Genomic DNA, 18,661 nt, shown 5'->3' on the forward strand with positions numbered 1-18,661 from the left:
CTGGCCCTACCCTGTTACCTTGCACCCGGCCCTGGGCTCCGGCTCTTTATCTTGGCTGCTCGCTTTAACCGCCTGTAGAAAGGAAACGGTGACCTGCCAGTCAGGGGACGGTGAGGGTCTGGCAGATGCCCAGAGCTACAGCCCACAAGTCCAGAGACAGCACCAGGGCTGGCAGCTGCCTGGGAGCCAGGGCAGAGCCAGGCTGGGGCCGTCGGCCAGCGTGGGGCCTGGGAGGGCATGAGGAAGGCCCCTTGGCGCTCAACTCCACGGTGCTGGATCCCTGCAGGGCCGTGCACATACAGCCTCCTGGGCCAGACCCGGCCTATGCACAGGCTCCAGGCCAGGTCCGAGCACCTCAGGCCACCCAGGCACCGCGAGAGCTGGGCAGACGCTTCTGGGGACAAGGGCTGCCCCAGGCTCCCCACGCAGCAGGGCCAGGCTCAGTGTGGCTGCCAAAACGGGAGCACGCTGGGGCTCGCCGGACACAGGCATGGACTCAGGGTCGCTGCCCCAAAGGCAGGGAATTTGTAACAAGGCCCACGCAGGGTCCCTGCCCTTGCCCCATTCTGAGCCATCAGGTTCCACCTCGGCGTCCCACCCAACCGACCAGCTTAGTCACACGGGAGACGACGCCCTCACAGTCACCTGACTCCAGCAGCTGGGGATTTAGGAACAACACCAAATATCGCAAGAGTCACAACAGAATCATGAGAGTTGGCAGCACTGACCCATCTACCACCAGGGCTGCCCCACTGTGGGGCCCCCCAGCCTGACCCCAGCTCCCCCAGGGCTGCCTTGCCATGGGCCCCCTCCTTGGTGCCCATGGGGGCAGTGCCAGGCCCGCCCCATCGGTGGGGCTCTCCTCCAGCCCCTCACTCACTTGTAGAAGTTCCTGTTGGCCTTCTTCTCGGCCGGGAAGCCCATCATCCCGCAGACCACGCGGCTGTTCTTGGGGTTCCAGCCCTCGTCGCAGATCTGCGCCCAGCCCTCCTTGTAGCGCACCTCCACCACGCCCTCTGTCACCGGCAGCCGCTTCCTGGCAGCCGAGACCACAGGCCGCAGCCTGAGCTCCTCCACCTGGTTCTGCTCGGCCTGGCGGAGGGAGGGAGAGCCCAGTCAGGGCTGCTGAGCTCCACCAGACAGGTCCCAACAGCCTGCCCAGTGCCAGCCTGGCCGGCCCACCAGGTCCAGCCCCGGCCCCGCGCCACCCCGGCTCCCGCCCCGGGCCCCCACCCAGGCCTCCCCGCACCCGCGCCGACCTGTCCGACCCTCCCAGCCCGCCCAGCGCCAGCCTGCCCAGTGCCAGCCTGGCCGGCCCACCAGGTCCAGCCCCGGCCCCGTGCCAGCCGCCCAGGCCCCCGCCCCCTGCCAAGCCCACCCAGCACCAGCGCCGACCTGCCCGACCCTCCCAGCCCGCCCAGCGCCAGCCTGCCCAGTGCCAGCCTGGCCAGCCCACCAGGTCCAGCCCCCGCCCCGTGCCAGCCGCCCAGGCCCCCGCCCCCTGCCAAGCCCACCCAGCACCAGCGCCGACCTGCCCGACCCTCCCAGTGCCAGCCTGGCCAGCGCACCAGGTCCAGCCCCAGCCCCAGCTCGCCTGGCCCCGTGCCAGCCGCCCAGGTCCCCGCCCCCCGCCGAGCACCAGCGCCGACCTGCCCGACCCTCCCAGCGCCAGCCTGCCCAGTGCCAGCCTGGCCGGCCCACCAGGTCCAGCCTCGGCCCCGCGACACCGGCCCCCGCCCGGGCCCCCACAGTCCACCCAGCACCAGCGCCGACCTGCCCGACCCTCCCAGCCTGCCCAGCGCCAGCCTTCCCAGCGCCAGCCTTCCCAGCGCCAGCCCGGCCGGCCCACCTGGTCCAGCCCCGGCCCCCGGCCCCCACCAAGCCCACCCAGCACCAGCCTGCCCAGCGCCAGCCTGCCCGACCCTCCCAGCCTGCCCGGTGCCAATGACGGGGACACGGAGACCGCACCAGGCTCAAGAGAACCCAGGAGATGGAGCCTGGACAGGAGCGAGAGCGGGCAGGGCAGGGCCGCCCCAGTGTGTGCACCCCAGGGAGAGGGGTGGTGGCAGCCCTGCTGCGTGGGGCATGGGGAGGGGACTGGCAGCCCCCCTGCCTGGGGCCCGGACCCCAGGGCTGCAGCTACTCACCTCGATGACGTTGGAGTCCACATAGCCCGGGATGCGCTCGTCCTTGCAGATCACGCCCGCGTCCTCCTCGTGGCTGCAGTCACTGTTCCCCCAGCCCCGGGACTTGCAGTCCGCGATGCTCTTCTCGCTGCCCCCACAGTTCACATTGTCCAGCCAGACCCGCCCTGCAGAGGCACCAGGCCAGTGCGGGGTCACGGACAGGGCCGGGCCTGGGCTGGAGGGGTGTATATAAGGTGTGTGGGGGGGTCTTTGGGACGTATGTGGCAGTGTGGGGCAGGTCAATGCAACTCAAAAAGAAGAAGTTGCAAGAAACGTGAATCTCACCCCCCCAAAAGGTAATTTCCTGGGGAGCTCCTGGGACGGGGGGGTGCAGCCTGGGGTTTCCCCACCCACAAAAACCAGAGCAGCCTCCTTAGGAGCAACTGCCCTGGAATCCCAGCCCCCCACAGTACCCAGCCCCACAGCCACGGGCGGGGGGGGGGCGCACTTCACATGCACACACAGTGGCAGGGGGCAGTGCAAATCTACAGCAACACACACCCAGCCTCACTCCACATGCACACACACACCCAGCCCCCCGGCCCCCTGCGCGCTGTGGCAGAGCTCTGACCTTGCTCCCGTGGGTCCTGCGCTTCTAGGCGGTTTATGCTGCCTCAGTGGCTCACTGTGACCCTCCACGGAGCCCTTCTCTCTCTAGGGCCAGGGTCACAGTCTACTGAGCCCTTTTCATCATAGGCCTGCAAGGAGGTTGGTGAGAGAACTCCCACAGTCTCTGTTCAGCCTCCTGTCCTGACAGGGACCTGACTTCCCCTTCCAGGAGCTGTTCCTGTAGTGGTGGGTTGGGGGGAACCCGGGCCCACCCTCTACTCCGGGTTCCAGCCCAGGGACCCTAATGGTAGCAGTTGTTGGCAGCCAACCTTTCACTGCCAGAGTTGCTACATTTCCCTGGGCCACTTCCCCACAGCTCTCCTGCTTCTCCCTTCTTCACCCTCACCTTAGGGCTCCTTTAATGATGGTTTGAGGGTGTCTTCAGTAACCAGCCCTTCAGCCGCACTTCCTCTCCTCTGGCTCCCTGATTCCCCTGCCTGACTGGAGTGAGCCCTTTTTATAGTATCAGCAGGGCCTTAATTAGAGTCAGGTGGTCACATTAACTGAATGGCCTCACCTGACTCTTTGCAGGTTAATTAGAGTCAGGTGTTCTCATTAGCCTGGAGCAGCCCCTGCTCTGGTCAGTCAGGGAACAGAAAACTGTTAATCCAGTGGCCAGTGTATCTGCCTTCTGCTATTCTGCTGTACCCAACTGGCCTGGGTCTATCAACACATACACCTAGCCCCACTGCATGCGCACCCAGTGGCACTGCACACACAGCCCCCAAACCCACTGCATGCACACACACACCCAGCCCCACTGTACAGACTGACACACTGCTCACATACACCTAGCTCCACTGCACGCACACATGCACCCAGCCTCACTGCATGCGCACCCAGCTGCACTGCACACAGCCCCCAGCCCCCCTGCACAATGTGCACACACCCAGCCCCCAGCCCCACTGCACACACACCCAGCCCCACTGCACATGCACACACAGACTCACTGCACGCGCATCCAGCCTCACTGCACGCGCATCCAACCGCACTGCACGCACACAGCCTCCAGCCCGACTGCGTGAACACACACACCCAGCCCCACTGCATGCGCATCCAGCCACACTGCACACACACACACACAGCCCCCGCTGTGCATGTGCACACACACAGCCCCACTGAGCACATACAGCCCACAACCCCATCACACGCACAAACAGCCCCCGGCCCCACTGCACGCACACTCCCCCATAAGCTCAGTGACACACACGGTCCCCCGCCCACACACACCTCCACCATGCGCACCCCCCCCAACACACACATAGATTCTGGCCCTGGCAGAGGGCCACACCAGCCATGACCCTCACCAACGCCTTTGCCATATTTGGCGCTGTGGGCCCAGCCGGTGGCGGCCACGAAGCCAAGGTGGCGGCACAGCACGTGGGCGTTGGCCAGCGTGAAGTCGTCGTCGCAGATGGTGCCCCACTCCTCATTGTAGAAGACCTCGATGCGCCCCTCGTTGTGCTTGCGGGGGTACCCGGCCAGGCGGAACTTCAGCTTGGGGCCCTGGCTCTGCGCTGTGGGCGTGGGCCCGGTGCGCTGGGCAGCGCCCACCCAGAGCCAGACGCTGCAGAGCAGGGCCAGCAGCTCCTGCCATGCCCGGGCACTGCTGCTCCTCATGGCTGAGATGGGCCTGGAAAAAAGGGAGATGGGGTCAGATGGGCCCCCACGCTCGCAAGCAGGGGCACGGCCCCATGGAACAGCAGAGACTTAGGGCCTTGGGGCACGTCTGCACACCCGGCGCCGCGCGGCCCAGGGAAGGGCCGGCCCCGTCTGCACGCCCGGCGCCGCGCGGCCCGGGGAAGGGCCGGCCCCATCAGGTCTCCGGGGCACATCTGCACGCTCGGCGCCATGCGGCCTGGGGAAGGGCCGGCCCCGTCTGCACGCCCGGCGCGCGGCCTGGGAAGGGCCGGCCCCATCAGGTCTCCGGGCACCTCTGGACGCCCGGCGCCGCGCGGCCGGGGGAAGGGCCGGCCCCATCCGGTCGCCGGGGCACAGCTGCTCGCCCGGCGCCGCGCGGCCCGGGGACGGGCCGGCCCCATCAGGTCTCCGGGCACATCTGCACGCCCGGCGCGCGGCCAGGGAAGGGCCGGCCCCATCAGGTCTCCGGGCACATCTGCACGCCCGGCGCGCGGCCGGGAAGGGCGGCCCGTCTGCACGCACGCCGGCACGCGGCCCGGGGAAGGGCCGGCCCCGTCTGCACGCCCGGCGCCGCGCGGCCCGGGGAAGGGCCGGCCCCGTCTGCACGCCCGGCACCGCGCGGCCCGGGGAAGGGCCGGCCCCGTCTGCACGCCCGGCACCGCGCGGCCCGGGGAAGGGCCGGCCCCGTCTGCACGCCCGGCACCGCGGCCGGGAAGGGCCGGCCCCCTCGGCACGCCCGGCGCCGTGCTGCCCGGGGCAGGGCCGGCCCCGTCTGCACGCCCGGCGCCGCGCGGCCCGGGAAGGGCCGGCCCGTCTGCACGCCCGGCGCGCGCGGCCGGGAAGGGCCGGCCCATCAGGTCTCTGGGCACATCTGCACGCGGTGCCGTGCGGCCCGGGAAGGGCCGGCCCGTCTGCACGCCCGCGCGCGCGGCCAGGGGAAGGGCCGGCCCCGTCTGCACGCCCGGCGCCGCGCGGCCAGGGGAAGGGCCGGCCCCGTCTGCACGCCCGGCGCCGCGCGGCCAGGGGAAGGGCCGGCCCCATCAGGTCTCCGGGCACATCTGCACAAGCGGTGCCGTGCGGCCTGGGGAAGGGCCGGCCCCGTCTGCACGCCCGGTGCCGCGCGGCCTGGGGAAGGGCCGGCCCCATCAGGTCTCTGGGCACATCTGCACAAGCGGTGCCGTGCGGCCTGGGGAAGGGCCGGCCCTGTCGGGCCTTGGGGCACATCTGCATGTCTGGCTCTTCTCTGCACCCTCTCCAGTTTTTCAACATCCCTTTTAAAAGGTGGGAACCAGAGTGGGTGCTATATTCCAAGTACCTGCCTCACCACTGCCATATACCGAGGGGAAATGTCCTCGGCGCTCCTATTCACGACTCCCCTGTTATACACCCAGGCACTGCATTAGCCTTTGCCCACAGTATTGCACCAGGAGCTCATTGCTTTGCTTATCCCCTATGACCCCTGTATGAAATCGGGTTTGCTTGACGAAAGCTACGTACCCACAAAACTAGGCTGAGTGGCATTAATCATATTCATATTCTGTAATTCTTCACTATCTAACTGAATCCTGGATCTGCTTTTCCATTACTTTCCCCAGGACTGATATCAGGCTAACCAGCCTATCCTGTCTGCCCTTACTGAATATTTGCACATTAGCCCTGTTCCTGACTCCTGGACTTTCCCCAGTATTCCAAAATTTATTAAAAATAAACACCACTTGGTCAGGGATCACCACAGCCAATTCTTTTAGGACTCTTGGGTGCAAGTTATCCAGGCCTGCTGATTTTAAAATGTTTATTCTAACATTCAACTTGATGGCATTTCATTATTTGGATATTACACAATAACTTCAGAAGGCAGCATCTGATCAATAGCAGAATCCTATTGATTTTGATGGCAAGCAGGAAAACTGGAAGGTGGAAATGGGGGGACACAGAGCACTGGCATGTCGTCAGCAGAACCAGCAGCTTCGGCCACCTCTGTAATTGTCTGCAGATCAAGGAACCAGTTGATGTCACCATTGACACCTTCCAGCATAACCACCACCCGGTCAGCTCTGCCCACCCCACAATGCAGTTTACCGTGTTAGAGAGAAATGGAATAAAAAGGAGGAAAGTTAGGGGCAGCAGAGAGCTCCTGGCATGGGAGGTAGAGGGAACAGGGGGACGCAGAGCCCTGGTACAGGGGAGGAGAGGGGCCCCTGGCACAGGGCAGTTGTTTCTGAGCATAGTGCAGGCATGAGGGGCACAGGGGACACTGAGTGGCAGACTCTGATCAGACCGGGCATGGCTGGCTCCCAAAACCTCAACGGCCAGGTTGGGTTTGCAAGAACAGAATCAAAGCCAGCTGGGAGATTGTTTGTGGGCAGTCAGCAGGGCCGGCCGGGTCGCTGTCCACCCCCATGGAAGGCATCTGCCCTTCACCAGGTCATATCATCACTGTGTCTCGCTGACCCCGCAGGATCATCATTCACCTGCAGCTTGCCAGGACACGCCAGCCCTTCCTGCTGGACGAAGACTCCGGCACTGACATTCCCTGCATCACAGGCTAGGCTGTTGTGTACACATCAGGCCTGTGCTCGTCCCCAGCCGGCCCCTTTGGTCCCGCTCTCCAAAGCCATTAATGGACTCAGTCTGCTCTGGGCTTTGTGATCGGCATCTTCCCAGCAGCTGGGACCTTGGCACCACAGTCCCAGCGCTGCAGAGCTCAGTATGAACTGCCCAAGGTGGGGGGGACACAGAGCAGAGGGGCAGCTGGGTTTTATTGGCTTTCTCTCTCTCTCAGCAGAGGTCACTTGGGTTTTATTGACATTTTCAAGAGTGGAAGGCAGAGAGACTGGGGCATGTTGGGCCCAAACATTCAAACCTTCCAGCATGAGACCCCAGCCAGCTCAGCCAAAGGGGCTGCCGAAACGGGGGAGCAGAGGGACTAGCTCACTCACCATGGAAATATTGGGGGAGGGTTCAACACCGTGTAAACTCACAGAGGCAAGAGTGGGACCCAGGGGGCTGCTGAAGCAGCCACTGCAGCACCCAGGATCTGGCCAGGGAACAGATAGGAACCACTGGGACCCCCCCCCCAGCCTGGAACAAGCTCCCCCTTCCCCACCCCAGCTGAGCCTCAGTAGCTCCCCTCGCTCCCCTGTTCACAGCAAACTGTCCTCCCCCTTCCCCACACTAGCAAGGGCAGAGGTCTGAAAAGAGACAGGAACAGAAACATAGTCCAGCATGCAGAGACAGCAGATGTTTCAGTTCTGTGTTTGGAAAGAAGCAGAGTGAGGTTTCCACATCTTACAGGGATAATGAAATGCTCGAGTCCATCGGTACCAGGGAGGGTGTTAAACAGCAGCTGCAACAAATAAACAGCTTTGCATTGGCTGAACCGGATAACTTGCACCCGCAGCGTATGAAAAGCGTTGGCCCAGGAGCTCTCTGAATCACTAGATATTTTTCAACTTGGCTAGGAACAAGGGGAAATTCCGTGCGACAGAGCTCATGGTGCACCAGAATTTAAAAGGGGTACATGGGGTGACCTGGGTTACTACAGGCCAGATGGCCTGACATTGGTCCAGAATAAAATCATGGCCAGGCTGATAGGGGAGGCAGCGAGTCAAGAATGAAGATGGCAGCACAAGTGATGCCAGTCACCAGGGGTTTATGGAAAATGGGTCTCGTCAAACAAACTTGATATTGTTTTAAAGAGTGACCCGTGCCCCTTGCTGCAGAGGAAGGTGAAAAACCCCCAGGCCCTCTGCCAATCTGCCCTGGAAGAAAATTCCTTCCCGACCCCAAATATGGCGATCAGCTAAACCCTGAACATGTGGACAAGACCCCCAGCCAGCACCCAGGAAAGAATTCTCTGTAGTAACTCAGATCCCACCCCACCTAACATCCCATCACAAGCCATTGGGCATATTTACTGCTAGTAGTCAAAGACCAATTAATTGCCAAAATTAGGCTCTCTCATTATAACTATTGATCCCCAGGGGAGCAGCCACAGAGAGGAACATGACACACTTAGCCAGTCAGTCACACACCTCTGTTAGAGAGCAGGACTCCCAAGCTCTAATCCTGGCTCAGGGAGGGTAGCACTGCCCTGTGGTTAGAGCAGCAGCGGCCAAGCCGTGTGGCCAAGCAGCTGAGAGCTGCCCCCTGGCTCCAGCTCTGCCAGAAGTGCCGCTGTGCAGCCTCTCGGTGCCTCATCAGTAAGACGCGTTGAGCCGCGACTGCCCTTGCGCAGGGTCTGAGGCCTCGCTCAGTGCAAGGCACTGCACAGAAACATGGACAGCAACCACACAGGGGCTCCCGGGTCACAGCCCAGTGCCCCTTCCCGCAGGCTGCAGGATATTGGGCAGGGAGCCCCCCGCTCCAGTGCGGCACAGCAGGACAGGCAGCCCCCATCACATGACATATGCAGCAGCCCAAACAACCCAGCCCCCCTGAGAGCTCTGCTTGGAGCACGCCAGGGTAGGGAGGGCACAAGGAGAGAGACGAGGCAAGACCTGAGCAGTGGCCAGGGGCTGGATTCTGCAGGGCTGAGAGGATGGGGGATGCCAGGAAGGGGCGCCAGCACTCTGGCACCAGAAGGTTAGATAAGCTGAGAAGGGAACAGGCGATGGGAGGCAGCACCTGGGCTCTGCGTTTCCTGCTTCTCAGGGCCCCCTGGCTGTGGAAGGCTCCTCCTCGCACTCAGCCGAGTTCTGTCAAGGCCGGGGGGAGAAGAGGGTGATTCTGAGAGGGGTACGACATGCTGGCTGAGGCAGGGCGCTGGGCCGGTCCCCTCATGGGGGGACAGCTGCAGATACTGGCAGGCAGCACATTTACAATGCAAAGGAAACATATTTCACCCAACATGTAATCAGCCTATGGAACTCACTGCCACAAAGTATCGCTGAGGCCGAGATCTCTTCAGGAGTGGCACAAGGCTCAGGCATTTGCAGGGACAATGGAGCCATGCAGAGTTACACTGGAGAACACCAAAAATTCAGCCAGGCCATAACCCTCCAAGGTACAAGCTGCCCAGCCCAGTTGGCTGAAGCCTCCTACCTGGGGCAGGCTGCTCAGGAGGGGCTGCCGGGGGATGCAGCTGCTGGTGTCAGGAGCTGTCATACAGGAGCCTAGTGTGATCCCGCCTGGCCGCTCCTGCGGCTCGGGAACCCGGGTCGCCCACTCCGGCCAGAGACGACGTTTCCTCTGACTGGGGTTGTGTGCACGGGGTCCCTGCCCAGAGCAGGACATTCGATCCACCCCGCACCGAGCCAGACATGCCTGCCTCCCCGGCATGAATGGGCCTCAGAAACTTCAGGGAAAGGGCTCGGAAGGACTGACAGGCCTTACGCAAACAGCAGGGAGGGAGTTAAGAAAGAGCCCAGCTCCCTGTGACTTCTCAGGAAACCTCAGGAATTTACTGACAGCGCCAGTGAATGGGCAGGCTGCGTGCAGGGCCCAAGGCCACCTCCTCGCAGGGGAACGGGGCCAGGAGCGGGGGCGGGAAGGGGTTAACGCTGCCAGCTAGGGGAATGAGAGGCCTTGCAGAATCTGGGGGTGGGGACAAGGATGGGGGCTCAGCAATCCCCGCACACCTGCCCACCTCTGTGCTGGCCCCTGCTCAGACCTCCCCATGGTTGTCCCCTTGCCTGGGGGCTCAGGGAGTCTTCCACCTGCACTAGCACTGGGGAGTGTCCCTGGGCAGCCGGGGCAAAGCCCTGCAGAGCTCAGCAGGGACATGGCCTGCTCTGCTCTGCCATCTCTGCTGACAGCGCCCCCGGCGCTCTGCCCTTCCTCTCCCTCACGCGCTCATGCAGGCCATGGCCAAACCCTGCCTCCTCTTCCTGTTGTTTGCCTCCCTCGTCCCATCCCTCTCCCCCCGTGCTCCCCAAGTGGTCCTCTTTCCCCCGCACCAAGCCTGTGGCCCTTGGTCCCTGTGGCTAGTGTGCGCTCCTGGCACAGGGGTCTGTCTCGACATCAGCCGCTGAGCTGCTCGTACGGGGTCGCTGTGCCAGGGCAGAGCCAGAGTCTGAGCAGGGATGTGGGCTCCAGCCCTCTGCTTGGCAGCCCAGCTCCTCACGGCTGGGTTGGCACAGGGCTAGTTAGCACTCAGCCTGCTACCCAGACACGCTCGTCAACAGTGAGCCCTGAGCCGGCCTGGAGCGAAGTCAGTGCTGGTCACATTGTCAGAGGCGTGGGAATGACAATGGGGAGGGGTCAGTGCTACAGAGCTGACTGGGGTGGCTGGTACAGTGGGCTCATGTGAACAGCACGCACTTTAATCCAGCCACGTGCAAGGTCACAAAGGATGTAGGTCACGCATACGGCAAGGCCACATCCAGGAATGCAGCGGCACTGGTGCAAACCAACTGAGCGCGAGCTCCCCGTGGGGCACTCTGGTAAGAGAAAGGACATGATCCTGCAATGCAGAGTGAGGAGCAGGGAGGTGGTGTCACCTTTGTATACAGCATTAGCGAGACCATCACAGGACACGGCCTCCAGTACCGGTGCCCACGCTCCAGGAGGGATGTGGCCCACTAGGTAAGGGATGAGAGAAGAGCTACAGAAACAACGTGAGGTCTGGCAAACCAGCCCTGCAGCAAGACACTGAAGCAGCTCAATCCAAGGGCAGGCTAAGGGGTGAATTGGCCTTGTCTGCAAGTTCACATCCCAGAGTCCAACTGCTCCCCCCTGAAATGACGCAGCAGAGAGCAGGAAAGTCCCCACTGACTGACCGTCTGGCAGCACTGGTGCTGCGAGCAATGTAGCTCGTGGGGCTGGCAGCTGACCTGGCTGCCAGGACACACTTCCTGCTAATACAGAGTCTGGGGCAGGGATGGAGCCAGGTGCATTGGGGGAACCAGTGGTGGTGACATTCCCAGGTGGCACCAGGAAGGGCTGCGGCCCTACATAGGGCAAAGACAAACTCTGGGGCCCCAGGGCCAGACACAGCTTGGGCAAGGCAGCTGGAGAATCTTTAGGAGCTCTGGCAGTGCCTCTCCAGTGGCCAGGCTGCCCACTGCCCGGGGGCCACGAAAAGGCCCCAGCAGAGTCCTACCTGCGCAGAAGCCCTGCCTACGGTTCGCCGCAGCCGCCCTCCTTCATTCCACGTGTCCACAACGGGCTTGCGGCCCGAGCCAGCCCAGCCTCCGCAAGGGGGCCACAGCCGGGTCAGGTGCTCAAACAGTTCTGGTCTCTCCTGCCGACTGGGGGACCTGGGGGGAAGAGCGACCGACAGCCACGTCTGCGCTCTCCGAGTAACGCCAGGGCTGGGGGGCGCCCGTGCTATCTCACCCTCCACGTCCCTCCCCTCTGGGGAGCTGAGCAGAGGTCAATGCTGCAGCTGGGCCTCTGGGGCAGGCAGTTTGGTAGTGCCAGTGCCAGTCAGAGCCAGGGGCACCGTTCTGCCCACTACAGACACGAGTCCATGTGCACACGAGGGGTGGGGCTGCACCAGCCCCTGCGAGCCCCTGGCGAACAGACGCAGTGCAGGGGAGGAAGTGCGGCCAGGGCAATCCTGTGGAAACAGGGTATTTCTGGGGGCTCCCAAGCGTGCATTGGGGACAGGGCCAAGCCCACAGCCCTGGAACGAGGCAGGACACAAGCCGCTGCCCTGGCATTATCACAGGGATGTCTGGCCGCCAGGGTCTAGCCTGCTGCTCACAGTGAAACCGCCTCACTTCTGATCCTCACCCTGTCCGTGAGCTGCCTCATCCGAAGGGAGCATGCAGGGACATGGCCCCACCCGAGCCTGGCTGGGAAACATGCTGCAGAAATACTGCTGGTTAAAGATTAATTCAGTCCCCTCCAGATTGTGGGAACAAAGCTGCCCTGGGCTCTTCTGGGCATCTCACGGCTACTGGCACCCAAACAGCCAGGGCAGCATATGCTCCCTCCTGTAGCTGCTGTAGAACTGGGTCCTGTCCTGTGGGGCAGCCTGGCCCCAGGGACCCCCTGCACGGCTGACCCCAGGCTCTGCAATCTCTTAGCTGAGCACAAGACCCCGTGGCCCGAGAAAGCTCCACCTGGTGAAACACAAGCACACAGGGCTCCAGGAGCACGTCCCCCAGGGCCCTGCTCTGCCTGAGCTCCCCACTGCATACAGAGCCTGGCCTGCTGCCAAGACCCCAAGGTATCTGGGTCCCCAAGAGATGCCTGTGGCCACGATGACAGCCACATCACCAGGACAATGAACTGGTCGCCCCACGGGGGACAGCTGGGGGCTCATGAGAACAGGAGACAGAACTGTCCCGAGAGCCTGCCCTGGCCTCTGGAACTCACTGCCACAGGATATGCTCCAAAGCTCAGCTCTGTGCCTGAGCTCCCTTGCAAGAGCCCCTCGCTCACACATGCTGGCTGAGCCTGGGGCACAGCCCCTTTTCCAGCCCCGCTCACACCAGCACTCCCTCTGCAGGTGCACCAAGCCATCCGGCTGATCCGGGCAAGAATTCCCATCTAGGCGCCGGCTGCAGCCCCAGGCAAGTGCAATCGCAGCCCAGGAGCCCGGGACCCATTCCGAGGTGAACTGCTTCCCTGCGCTGTGACAGCTGCAGCGGGTGTGACCAGGTAACAACCATGCGGCCCTATGGAGCTCGGCCCTATGGAGCTCAGCCCCATGGAAAGAGCATGGCAGGCAGGGGAGACTGTGGCCCACCAGTGCGGATGGACGAGTGGGGCAGCCACAGCTCCAAGGCAGGTCAGGGTGGGTTGTGCAGTGGGCAATGCTGGGGCAGCTTCAGCCCCACTGGGAGGCTGGGGTCAGGGCCAGTTTTGGCTCCACTGGGGAATGGGGGGGCAGTCATGGCCCAGCCAGGGCTGGAGGTGTTTCATTAGCAGCTGGTGATGCTGCAGGGAGGCAGGCAGGGCTGAGAGGCCGGTGTTACACACAGCAGCCAAGTTAGGGCTCGCTGGGCCAGGGCATAGCCTGCCCCTTCCCATCAGTGGGGGCTGCTCCCATAAACACGGGAGCCCCAGAGCCAGCAGCCTGGATTACTCTCTAAGATACACCTGGCTCCTCTATGCGCCCTTCCATTTCCAGAGCTCCAACGAGCTTTCCAAGGGCAGGGGAATGTGAGATACCACCTGCTCCACAGAGGCAGCGACAGGCGGGACTCACTCAGATATGAGGAGAGAACCTAGGAGTCCTGGCTCCCAGCCCTGCTGCTCTCACCACTAGACCCCACTCCCCTTTCAGAGCCAGGGATAGAACCCAGGAGTCCCGGCTCCCAGCCCCACTGCTCTCACCACTAGACCCCATTCCCTTTTCAGAGCCAGGACAGAACCCAGGAGTCCTGGCTCCCAGCCCTGCTGCTCTCACCACTAGACCCCACTCCCCTTTCAGAGCCAGGGATAGAACCCAGGAGTCCCGGCTCCCAGCCCCACTGCTCTCACCACTAGACCCCATTCCCTTTTCAGAGCCAGGGACAGAACCCAGGAGTCCTGGCTCCCAGCCCTGCTGCTCTCACCACTAGACCCCACTCCCCTTTCAGAGCCAGGGATAGAACCCAGGAGTCCCGGCTCCCAGCCCCACTGCTCTCACCACTAGACCCCATTCCCTTTTCAGAGCCAGGGACAGAACCCAGGAGTCCCGGCTCCCAGCCCCACTGCTCTCACCACTAGACCCCATTCCCTTTTCAGAGCCAGGGACAGAACCCAGGAGTCCTGGCTCCCAGCCCTGCTGCTCTCACCACTAGACCATTCCTCCTTGCTTGGTACTGTAACCTCCTCCCCAGCACAAATTCTCTTTCACTCTGGCCCCTGGCTCAGCAGAGTATAACATGAGGGGCAGGGCCGGTGCAACCATTTAGGTGACCTATGCGGTCACGTAGGGTGCTAGGGTTTGGGGGGTGGCATTTTCTTCGGCAGCAACCGCAGTGGCCGGATCTTCGGCCGCCCCTGTCGCCGCCGGCATTTAGGTGGAGGGAGCTGGGGCAGGGGAGCGCGGGGAGGGCTGCCTGCAGTAAGTAAGGGGGGGGCAGCACGCAGGGGAAATCTCCGCCCCAGCTCACCCCTGCCCTACCTCCTCCCCGAGCACGCCATGGCCGCTTCACTTCTCCCGCCTCCCAGGCTTGTGGCGCCTGCCTGGGAGGTGGGAGAAGTGAAACAGCCACGGCGTGCTCGGAGTGGAGGCGGAGCAGGGGTGAGCTGCCGCAAGGGGGGTGCCTCAGAGTGGAGGGTGGAGCTGCCGTGGGGGCTCCTCAGGGTGGAGGGGGTACCTCAGAGCGGGGAGCTGCCGTGGGGAGGGCTCCTCAGGGGAGGGGGAGCTGCCACGGGGGGGGTGCCTCAGGGCGGGGGCTCGGGGACGGGGGAGGACGCAAGGTGGAAGTTTCGCCTAGGGTGTGAAACATCCTTGCACCGGCCCTGACGAGGGGCTGGAGCACAACTCCGGCCTGCGCTGTGAGCTCTGCCCTTCATCTGGAGGCATAGAGCCCTGCAGGCGGAGCTGGGGCCCTCTCGATGAGGCACCCAGGGATGGGAGGCCACCTGCCACTCAAGCTGCCGACTTCTGCTCCTTTCCCAAAGCTGTTGCCACCCCCTCGAGAGCGTACCTCTGCTCCCTGCAGGCCCCAGTGCCCCCACGGGTACCAGAGCCAGGGAGGAGGGATGCCCAGGGCACTGCAGGCATGGGGGATGCCAGCACGGCCCTTGGCTGGCTGGGGCGGGTTCTTTGGGGTCTGCTTGGGGCTTTGAGAACTGCAACAGGCAGCTTGTTTGCAGAAAGTGACCTAGACGGAATGTGCAGATACTTGGACAGCTGCAACCGTCTGCAAACTCCACAGCGAGTTGCTGCCAGCCAGCCCCAGACGGCTGCCGCCAAGTGCTACCGGGGCACAGGCTGCTCCATTTGGCTTACCCGGCGTAGGGTGACCAGACGGCAAGTGTGAAAAATCAGGACAGGGGATGGGGGGTAATAGGAGCCTATATAAGAAAAAGACCCAAAAATCAGACTGTCCCTATAAAATCGGGACATCTGGTCACCCTAACCCAGGGACATGGACCCTGCCCCGCTAGCCACCGCTCACCTTACCAAATGCTGCTGCAGCAGAGGTCTGAACCCAACCAGAGGCAGAACTGGGGCTGACTCTCCCCTGGAGGATAAAAGGAGCCCCTCCTCCCCCACACACTCTGTCCTGGGTCCACCCTTCCCTCCCGCCCTCATCACACAGGCTCCTCCAGGAGCTGCAGCAAATTCCAGAGTCTGTGGAAATTCTGAGTCCCCTTCGGAGGTTTATAAATTACAGCTCAGCAAACAAGCTGCTGGCGGCCAGGAGCCCTAGGAAGCCAACCCAAGCAGGACAGCTACACAACCCCTACCCTGCACAACGCCCCCATCTACACCACACTCAACAAACAGGCCGTTGAGCTGCAAGAACCCTGTGCAGGCCCAGCGGAGCATCCAGCACCCCCAGCAACACAACCACAACACACTGTACACAGCCCTCCTCCCACACACCCCAGACGTGACCTGAACTGCACAACCCCGAGCATTATACCCTCCCCAGCGCCCAACCCCCAGCCCCTGTGCAGACCCTCCCCCGGCCGGCCGCACAACTCCCCTGCTACACAGCCCCCCGCAACACACACCTCTGGCCGCACACACGTCCCCAACTACACAATGCACAAGGCTGCCACACACAGCCCTCGACCAGTACACAACTCCCATCCCGGCACACACAGTCCACAGCCCCTCAATACACAACCCCCCCCGCCGTGAGCTCGGCCGGCCGGGGCGGTGGGGTCCGATACCGCGGCGATGGGCACCAGCACAGGACGGCAGCGCCTGGCTAACGCGGAGCCCGAGCAGCGCCCCCGGCCCGGCCCGGCCCGGCTCGCTCCCCCCGCGGGCGTTACCTGGCGCGCCCTGTCCCGGCCGGGCGGCGCTGCGGGCGAAGGGCTGCGGGGCTGCTCCGCGGGCCTGCGCTCGCTGCTGGGTGGGGCCAGCTCGGCCCCTCTCCCCGCCCCCGAGCCCTGCGGAGAGCGGCCGCCCGCCCGCCAGCGCGGGGCCCCAGGAGGACCGGCCCGGCCGCGCCCCCGCCCGCGCCCCCGCCCGCGCCCCCGCCCGGTCCGCACCGCGGCCTCTGGGCGCTGCGGGAACCGGCCTCAAACCCCATCGCTACCGGGAGGGCGCAGGTCGGACCCCGGGCGGGGGCCGGGCGCGTTGGGGGGTGTCAGCCCTACAGACCCCACCCCGGGCGCGTTGGGGGGTGTCAGCCCTACAGACCCCACCCCGGGCGCGTTGGGGGGTGTCAGCCCCACAGACCCCACCCCGGGCGCGTTGGGGGGTGTCAGCCCCACAGACCCTACCCCGGGCGCGTTGGGGTGTCAGCCCCACAGACCCCACCCCGGGCGTGTTGGGGGGGTGTCAGCCCCACAGACCCCACCCCGGGCGCGTTGGGGTGTCAGCCCCACAGACCCCACCCCGGGTGTGTTGGGGGGGCGTCAGCCCTACAGACCCCACCCCGGGCGTGTTGGGGGCTGTCAGCCCCACAGACCCCACCCCGGGCGTGTTGGGGGCTGTCAGCCCCACAGACCCCACCCCGGGCGTGTTGGGGGGGTGTCAGCCCCACAGACCCTACCCCGGGCGCGTTGGGGTGTCAGCCCCACAGACCCCACCCCGGGCGGGGGCTGGGTGTGTTGGGGGGGGGTCAACCCCCAGCCGCACTCTGGACAAGCCCTGCATATGGAATTCCCCTCTGATGGGTCTGAGGGTTCTGCACTTCTGCTTCCGCTGGGGTTTGACTGTCCCTCATCGCTGTAGGGTCCAAGCGCCCCCATCCTGCCGGGGCCCCCTCACCCTACGAGCATCTGGTAACTGGGGCCCCTCCCAGATGAGGAGGGAGGGCTTAGGCTCCCCACCAGGCCCGGCAGGGGTCACAGAAGTGTCCCCCAGGTGGGGGTTTGCTACTGAGAGCTGGCCCCCAACACCCCCCAGTGTGAGGGCTGAGGCCTTTTTCTACGGTAAGCAACAACGGCCACAGCAGGGCAGCAGCCCTGAGCTAAGAAGCAGAAAATCACATCCTCACATTCCATGTAATATCTCTTGAGATGGTTCTGTCCTGAGAGCACCCACCATCACCTTCTTAGCACCCACCATCACCAGCTAAAGAAATAGATCGTCAGACATTTAGGGAAAACGTTTGATGCATTTTGTCTGGCAAGGAACCACTTATCAACAGCTGTGATTGTGAAATCCCTACTTCCTTATTGTTTTGCCTTTATGGTCCCCACCAGGGCCGACTTTAGGAACTGCGGGGCCCGATTCGAATACCCGGCGGGGGTCTGGGTCTTCGGCATCACTTCGGCGGTGGGGGGGGGTCCTTCACTCACCCTGGACCCTCCGCTGCCGAAGTGCCACCGAAGACCCCGACCACCACCAGGTATGTAAAAAAAATTAAAAAGACGCCTCAGGCGTGGGGCCCCAATTCCGGGGAATCAGCCTAAAGCCGGCCCTGGTCTCCACTTCTCTGCAGTTTGTATGGTCTGCCTGGTTCTTTGATTGTTTCTGTCTGTTACATAATTAACTGCAAGATTTAAATCAACTAAGGTGGTGGGTGTGATTGGGCAAAGAAGTGTTTTGTAATGGGCTAGGATGGGTGAAAAATACCATTTTGTAGGACTTTAGTTTACAATGACTGGTTACAGTGCAGCTAAGCAGGACTCAAGTTTCACTATATAAACTGGGGTCCAAAAGGAAGTTCTTTGGGAACCAACACAGCCCCAAGAACAGAGCTGCCAGGCCTCAACATCCTGCCAACTACATTGTGCAGAAGCTGGAGCTCCGGATGACCTGATCCTGACTGGCCAGCAGGAAAAGTTTGTCTGCCTTATTGGGAGTGGTGAGCATTGTCTGCTTAGCGTGCGTATTCTGTTTAGGTAAAGGTTAATAACTAGAAGTTAAGGATATTACTGTGTAAGGCTCTTGCACTGGTAAAAGGCCCCGCAGAAGATTATGCTCTGAGCCCTGGGAACTGGGAAAGGATGGGGATGCCTACGTTAACCCATGGAAGGGTAAAGGTGGGGTGCCCTAGAGTGTGGGGCAGGTAACAACAAGACTCCCAGTGCCCTCACCCCACCTGTATCCCCTCACCCTAGTTTAAATGCTTTTCCCCCCAGGGGTTTTCTAACGGCTGTACCAGTTTGTCTGGGCGAGGGAGTCTGTCTCTCTTCATTCTGAAAACCCCTGCTCTGCTCTGATGAAACTCACTGTCATTCACTGCAACAGGGTCAATCACAGAAGCAAC

The 18,661-nt window shown here is 62.9% G+C and overlaps 1 protein-coding gene across 11 annotated transcripts in view; it reads right to left on the reverse strand.

Moving 5' to 3' along the window:
• The window catches only part of LOXL3 (lysyl oxidase like 3), a 31,667-nt gene extending 15,147 nt beyond the window's left edge, over nucleotides 1-16,520 (reverse strand). For 4 of the 11 annotated variants that reach the window (XM_039542115.1, XM_039542120.1, XM_039542119.1 and 1 more), the window contains exons 1-5: nucleotides 16,272-16,374; nucleotides 4,103-4,428; nucleotides 2,148-2,311; nucleotides 881-1,092; nucleotides 19-72 (exon numbers count right to left, since the gene is read on the reverse strand). In XM_039542115.1, the coding sequence (XP_039398049.1) occupies nucleotides 19-72; nucleotides 881-1,092; nucleotides 2,148-2,311; nucleotides 4,103-4,415 (743 nt within the window). In that variant the 5' untranslated portion in view covers nucleotides 4,416-4,428; nucleotides 16,272-16,374. Of the gene's footprint in view, nucleotides 1-18; nucleotides 73-880; nucleotides 1,093-2,147; nucleotides 2,312-4,102; nucleotides 4,429-15,442; nucleotides 15,487-16,004; nucleotides 16,078-16,271; nucleotides 16,375-16,490 lie in introns of those variants that run through there. The other 7 variants (XM_039542122.1, XM_039542121.1, XM_039542118.1 and 4 more) reach the window with 4 other exon arrangements.
• Nucleotides 16,521-18,661: the final 2,141 nt, after the last annotated feature.

This window comes from Mauremys reevesii, linkage group 5, assembly GCF_016161935.1.
Source record: "Mauremys reevesii isolate NIE-2019 linkage group 5, ASM1616193v1, whole genome shotgun sequence".
Classification (NCBI taxonomy): domain Eukaryota; kingdom Metazoa; phylum Chordata; order Testudines; family Geoemydidae; genus Mauremys; species Mauremys reevesii.